Source organism: Sminthopsis crassicaudata, chromosome 4 (genome assembly GCF_048593235.1).
Source record: "Sminthopsis crassicaudata isolate SCR6 chromosome 4, ASM4859323v1, whole genome shotgun sequence".
NCBI classification, from domain to species: Eukaryota; Metazoa; Chordata; class Mammalia; order Dasyuromorphia; family Dasyuridae; genus Sminthopsis; species Sminthopsis crassicaudata.
The window spans coordinates 454,008,095-454,015,166 of NC_133620.1; the positions used below are offsets into that span (position 1 = coordinate 454,008,095).

Sequence of the window (7,072 nt, forward strand, 5' to 3'; positions counted from 1 at the left end):
GAATTTTCCCAGTTTTGGTCAATCTTTATTTAAAAGTAAACTGTTATGAACCAATATGGAGTAAAAGGAGCAGGACGAAGAGGAGAATAGTTTTAATAATCACAACAACAATAAAAATAATAAGGATAATAGTTAACAGCACCTTGCGTATTCCAGGCGCTAAAGTGCTCTTTACTAAAATGATCTCTTTTGATCTTCATTAGTTCTATTGTGAGCCTCATTTTACAATTGAGTAAACTGAGGCAGGCAGCAGTTCCGTGGACTGGCCAGGGTGACCCTGCTAGTCACTGTCTGAGGCTAGATTTGGACTCATAACTTCCTGTAGTTGCAACATTGCAAATGGAAAAAGCCACAAAAGCAAAACAATCGAATGAATGCTCCCTTTTCTGGGGGCTCACTTGGCCCCCAGAAAAAACATGAGGCTGCACCCACTAAGTTTGGGCGTTCATTTTGCTGAATCTGTTTCCCTCTCTTTGTAATCCTTTGTTATGAGGGACGAATACCCGGGAAGGGAAGGAATAGGATGTCCGGGACACTTGGGAAGTCCCAGCTGAGCGCCAATGTCCCATGTCCCCCCCCCCCCCCCCCCCCCCCCCCCGGCCACAGGGCTGCTCTGCGAGAAGCCCCTCAGGCTTCCCTTTCTCCCCCTCAGATTCCAGGTAGAGGAGCAGTGGCTGTGACCCGACTGTGGGTCACAGGCAGAGAATAAGAGTCGGTGACTTTATGTCCCCAGCGCTCAGCGCAGGCTCGGGGCAGAGAAGGCCCCACACTGGTATATTCTGATTAACTGTCAGCGGATGCTTTGATTGAGGAACTGAGTCCCGCTCCTCAAACTCTATGAGCCTCAGGGGTTGAATGCATAGAACGGGGATAAATGGAGCAATTGCCTTACACACGTTGTCTCCGTGGGTCCCGGAGGGAGCTGCCACTCTCCCCATTTCACAGCGAGGTCCCTGGAGTCAGGGGGTGACATGTCTGGGATCACACGACCGGGCGGCACCTTTACCCCTCACGGGGCTGAAACGGCTCAGAAAGCCGTGAGGCTCCGCACACGAGGCCGAGAGGGGCTCCGGCCCAGGGCTGGCTGGGAGAGCCGTTTTGTCAACAGATGTCAGCTTTTGAAAATTATGGACTTCTGGGAATCCGCTGGCCGTGTAGTGTTTAGAAATGGCCCTCAAACAAAGCCATATATGGCGGAGACACCTATCTCAGCTCCTTTTCTGTGGCAAATCTGGCCCCTGCCGCGCATTGGGCGCTCAGAGCTGGCCGGGGGCCGCACGGAGCTTCTCAGGTGGCCTTTGTTCTCCGGCGTCACGCGTGTCCTGCTCCTGTTCTCAGGGGTGGGAGATGGGACCACAGACTCTGGCAGATTCTTCCGAGGCCCAAGGATGGCCTGACTGGCCGTTGCCTGAGGACCGGCCCAGCTCACTGGGAAAAGGCTCTCGGCCGAGCTGCCCCGGAGAGGGCTTGTTGTTGCCACAGCAGCTTTCATAACTAACTTGGTCACTAGAAATCTGAGTTAGACCCTTCCTCTAACCTTCCTACCTGTCTCACCTTACACAAGTGCCTCGGTTTCCCCGAGATCCCTCCCCACTCTACATCTGTGGTCCCAATAAAAACTACCTCCCACATGCATCTCGTCTCGGTAAAGGGATTGCCCGTGTTGGCAAGGCTGGCACAGGCCTCCGCCCTGCTCCGACCGGGAGGTATGGAAGTTCGCTGGCCGGAAGCGCGGGTGGGGTCTGCGCCCTGGGCTCTATTGGAAGTTCTGAACCTCGGTCACCGAGGATGCCATCGATGCTGGTGCTAAGTATTCCCGGCCGCTTTCCTCCCAGCAGCCCCCGGGAAGTTCGTAGGGGGGTTACTGTTATTCCCACTTTGCAGATGAGGAGACAAGCTCAGAGTCTGAGGGCTTGCTCGTGAGCCTGTAGCCAGGAAGCACCAAGGTGGGATTTGGATGCGGAGCTCCCCCTTCCGGGTGCCGCGGCCTTCCTGGGACGCCAGTCTCTGTACCAAGCGTGCACCCCCGGGCCAGAGTCTGACGCTGCTTCCCCTGTTTCAGGTTTGGAGTTCCCTTGGGGGCCCAAGCCCTTCAGTGAAGTCATTGCCGGCTCCTTGCTGAGAAATAACGGCCAGTCCCTGGACAGCAGCTGCCTGGAGGGGTCTCACGTGGGCGTTTACTTCTCCGCCCACTGGGTGAGTACTTGCCCCACACCCTGCCCCGTGGCTGGCCGCCAAGCGTCCCTGGCGTGGGCAGGGGCTTCCCAGGCAGGCCAGTGGGGGCGCCCTCCCAGCCTCGGGTTGTTGGCCCAGGCAGGCCCAAAACCACAATGGGCAGAGAGGCCGCATCCTTGGTCACTAGATATTCCTCCTTGGCCCTTCTGAGCCAGGGCCCGAGGGGGGCCAGCAGAGGCTGAGTGTGCCCTTAAGGCGGGCAGAACACTCAGGGCAGAGCCCACATCCTGTCACCCCTGCCTGACCGAGGTCTGGGACGAGCCCCGGGCAGGGAAGGGCTCGGCCCCCAGCCTGCCCGTTCTCTCGTGCAGTCTTTTCTGTTTGGGGGGAGGCGCTCGCCAGGAGGTGTCGGAGGTGGGATTTGAACCCGCACCCTCCTGACCTCAGGGCTAGTGCCCTAGCCCCTGGCCCCTTCGGAGGAGTTCTAAGGGCGCAGGACGTTCGCCCAGATGTCCGACCCTTTCACCGACCAGCTTGTCTGCCAGGGCCCGGCCTGGAAACGAAAGGTGTTTCAGGCATCTCTAAAGCTGCGGCGTTTCTTCTCGTTGTCAGTGTCCGCCTTGCCGAAGTCTCACCCGCGTCCTGGTGGAGTCTTACCGGAAGATCAAGGAGTCGGGACAGAAATTTGAGATTATTTTCGTTAGCGCCGACAGGTAATATTTGCCGTGAAACCTGAGGGGGTCCCATAGCTCTCCGCTGTTGGGCAGGGGCGTTCAGCATCCCAAATGTGCCACTTGTCCCTAAAACGGGGCTCCCTGGCGGGCGTCCAAGCAAGAAAGGCCCCAGGGAGGTCAGTGTGGCACAGAGGGTCAGATTTCCCTGTTAGATTGGGCAGAGAGGGATGAGCTGGAGAAGGGGGCACAGAGCAGTCTCCACAGCATTGGGAACCAGCGCTTGACCCCAGCCCTTCATTTGCCCAAAGGTGAAGAAGTCTTCTTGGTTGGGGAGTTGCCAGGGTATCCAAGGGGGAAATAATAAAAGGTGGTCTTTGCCCCGGGGCAGTGCTTGGGAAACCTGGTGGCGGGCCCAGGATGGGGGGGGGCCGAGGCCATTCTCATGGTACCCTCTTCCCCACAGGTCCGAGGACTCCTTCAAACAGTATTTCAGTGAGATGCCCTGGCTCGCCGTGCCGTACACTGATGAAGCCCGGAGGTCACGTCTCAACCGGCTTTACGGGATCCAAGGTAGGACACGGAGCCTGTTCGGAGGGCCGGCCCCCCACGTGCTCCGCGCGCTTCACTTCTGAATCCAGAGGTTTGCGGGCTTATAAGGGATGAGCGTCTTGCATGTGTCCTTGGCTGGGTGAGCTCTGGGCCCCGCTGCCGGCCAGCTCCTTCTGCGCAGAGGAGACGAGGGTGCACATCCTGCAGCAGAATCGAACTCGGGCCCAGGGTCAGCCTGCTCCCACCTCCAGGGCTTCTACGCAGGGCAGTCTGGCTGCCATCTTGGTGCGGCGGGTACCAGGTGGGCAGACCGATGCCACGTGGGCACGTGTTTCTGGAAGAAGTAGGTAGAGGCAACTCCTTGATCAGAAAGTTTTCTTGGTGTGAAATTAAGCAATCCATTAAAGGAATGAAGCGTCCCTGCTCCCTTCACTCCATCCTACGGATAGCCAGTGTGACCTTAGGAGGTACATTTGGGCTGCGGATTCTTTTCCCCTTTTTACCGATGGGAAAACCAAGGCAGAAAGGGGCCTTCAATTCAGCAGACATTATTAAGCACCTGATGAATGCAAAACTGGGCTAGAGCCCAGGAATGCAGGGAGAAAAATGAAATCCTCCTTGCTTTAAAGGAATGCTCTTTGTATTTGGGTGGAAACATAAACAGAAATATTTATGAAATATCAGCTAAGGAATACAAAATCCTACTCAAGAGGCAGAGCAGTAACAACTCGGGAACCGGGAGGGCTCTCGCCCAGGAAGTGCCTCCGAGTGGGAACAGACAGAGAGGCTGCCAGGCTGGCTTGGAGGCGCTGGGCCCAAGAACAGGAACCGAGGCTGGAAAAGGGCGAGAAACCAGGGGCTTTTCGGGGCCGGGATTCGACTGACTCTCCTTCAGATGCCCCAGAAAGCTGAACAAGTGAGCAGCTGGTCGGAGAGGAGTTCTAGGAGCACTGTTTGAAATCATAAAAAGGCAGAGCTGGAAGGGACTGTAGCCATCAGGCAGGTCCCATTTTATGGGGGAGCACGCAGCCGAAGCCTGGAGAGGGGAGGTCACCGACTGTCCCAGGGCCACGCACGGGCCTATCTGTGTGTCTGGCCTGCTGGCCCAGGGTGTGGTGGAAGAGCTAAGCCTCCTGCATCCGCGTGACCCTGGGATGAGGGCTGATGGAGGCAGCCTGGGAAAGCCGCGTCCCCCAAAAGGAGCCTCCAAAGCCCTGGACCGGGCTCGGCTGCCTCGGTCACAGCAGATGAGATTTCGGGTCCCGTTCACTGGCTCTCGTCCCTTTTCTCCGTCTCGTCCCCTCACAGAATAAGGGGCGTTCTGAAAACCCCTCAGTGAAGGGTATGAATAGTGCTCCACACCCCCTCCTCCTCCAGTCACTAGGACTGATCCGGAGGCCCCGGAGGCCACTTCTCTTGCACATCTTACCGTCTTCCATTGGCCTCTTCCCTTTTTCCTAAAAGTGGAAGTTTCCTTGGACTTCCAAAGCAATTCCTCGGGCTTCTTCCTGCAACCATCAACCTGTCTCTCTGCTTTCCACGGCCAGCACTGGCATGAGCATTCCACGTTTTATATTTGACATCTGCGCTTCTTTGTCATTAATGTTGGTGAATGAAAAAGCAGCATTGCCATATTTACTTTGAAAAGAGCCCTGATCGGTACTCCTGCATGTTCCGGCTCTTTCCTCTTTCTTGAGTTCTTCTGATGAGAACACAAATGTATACGCACCTTAGTGACTCTGGGGGTGTAGTTCCAAACTGCTTTCTAGAATAATAATGATGATGATGATGATGATGTGCCAGGTGCCATGCCGATTGTTGGGCTCCACGTAAAAGGCAGAAGCCCCCGTTCTCGAGCACCTTGGAGTGGGGAGAGAGCACGTCCAGGAGTGACAAGTCCGAGTAACGGGCCCCGGGCCTGAGGACGCAGCAGCAGAGCAGATGGTCCGGCCTCTTCTTTCATGTTTCTGTTGGCAGGACCCCGTCCATTTCAGCTGCTGAACATTTCGGCAGCGCCGGAGAATTGAAGGGGGAAGACTGTTTTCTGGGTCCCCGTGAGTTCGGGTTCCTGATGAAGGTGGGTGCTGAACTCACAGCCCCCCCCGAGAGTGCCCCCGGCCAGTATCTGGGGGCCAGGCCGGCCAGCGGGGTGCGGGGTGCTGCTGTTTTCGGGCCCTTGGTGGCCCTCGGTCAGGAGTCGGAGGTCCGCAGAGAGCTTTCTGAACATGGTCTCCTTTGTGGCTCACGGCAGCCCCGGGAGGTATGCGGTAGAGGTACGGTCATTCTTGTTCGACAGAGGAGGAAGCAGATTCAGGGAGAGCAGGATCACACACCTTAACCCCTCCTCAGCCCGACCCTGACTTGCACCTGTCAACCAGGAGCCTTGAGAAGGTAGTTTCTGTGGGTGTCTGCCCCGTCAGCCAATCCCATGGCTCCCCCCCTTCCCGCGTCGTCCTGTCAGACCCATTTCGGGCGCTGAAGGTGGTTGACCCGCTGCCTGTTGCTTGAAGGCCTTCACTTGATTACCGGCGTCTCTCCTTTCTAATCAGCTACCTGACCTGGGACACGTCGGTCCGTTTTCCTCCTCAGTGACAGAAAAGGCCAAGTGGGCCCTGGCCAGAGGGGCCGGGCAGGGCCAGGCGGGACTCCGAGAAGGACTCTCCGAGAATAACCTCGAAAACTTGATCCGGCCTGAAACGTGAGGTCTGAGGTTCTGTAAGACCTGAAATTATCTGTAGTCAGACAGAATTTAAGACCAAAGCTGGGACCCTGTGCCCAGCAGCGAGGCTTTTGGGCAAGCTCGGCCGAGACAAGAGCAGGGCTGGAGAGACTGGGCAGCGCGGACCACAGGCCTCCTCCCGGCCCGACCCAGACCCTGTGCGTCGCTCCTGCCCTCGGCCATCCTCCTCACGCCTTCCCGCCACTCCTAGGAGCCACGTAAGGTGAGCGTGGGACTCCCTGGGACTCCCCTCCCCACCTTGCGGCTCCTTGTCCGGAGCCCCCGAGGAGAGCAGAAGCTCCTAAGGGCAGGGACTGGCTTGGTTCTGGTTTGCGAGTAACTTGGTGAACAGGGATCCTCCCTGTCATCCTTCCTTCCTGGAGATTAACGAGAAAGCTGTTCCCTTCTTCTGAAAATTATGGAGAGTGAGACAGTCCTAATCAACAGAAAAAATACCCGCGTGTATACAATCACAAGATTTTCCGTGGGCCACTTAGGTGCTGTGGAAGAACTTTGTTACTTGAGCATCTGAGGGGCATCAGAGAGACGGCTTACTTCCCTCCTTCGCTGGGCAGAAGAGGACACACCGGCTCCGACAGTGGGCAGGGGGTATAGAGCCCCCCTCCTTCTCCTCATTGCAGAAAGGGGGGCGGCCGCAGAGCCTGCACCGTGGAGGCTGCCGGCGGCAGGAAGCTCCCCCTCTGGTCCTGAAGATTTCCCCATGTGTCTCCAGGCCCGGTCAGCCCTGCTAGGCCGGGGACCCCCCCATGGCAGTACTGGGGAGGCCCGAGTTGAGGCACGGCCCACGGAAGGAGGCAGGCTCTGGGGCCTCCACAGAGAGCCGGGATATGGGGCAGCTGTGGGGAGCTGCGGCCCCCCATGGACGGGCTCGGACACGCCCCTCACTGGGACAGCCCCTTCCCTCCCCGAGGATGCTCGCGGTCCCTCTCCTGGT

The 7,072-nt window shown here is 57.5% G+C and overlaps 1 protein-coding gene across 1 annotated transcript in view; it reads left to right on the forward strand.

The window, feature by feature from the left end:
- Positions 1-7,072, forward strand: part of NXN (nucleoredoxin) — a 143,208-nt gene that overhangs the window by 127,155 nt on the left and 8,981 nt on the right. The window contains exons 3-5 of the mRNA XM_074263810.1: positions 2,063-2,196; positions 2,788-2,888; positions 3,313-3,419. Of these exons, the coding sequence (XP_074119911.1) occupies positions 2,063-2,196; positions 2,788-2,888; positions 3,313-3,419 (342 nt within the window). The remainder of the gene's footprint in view (positions 1-2,062; positions 2,197-2,787; positions 2,889-3,312; positions 3,420-7,072) is intronic.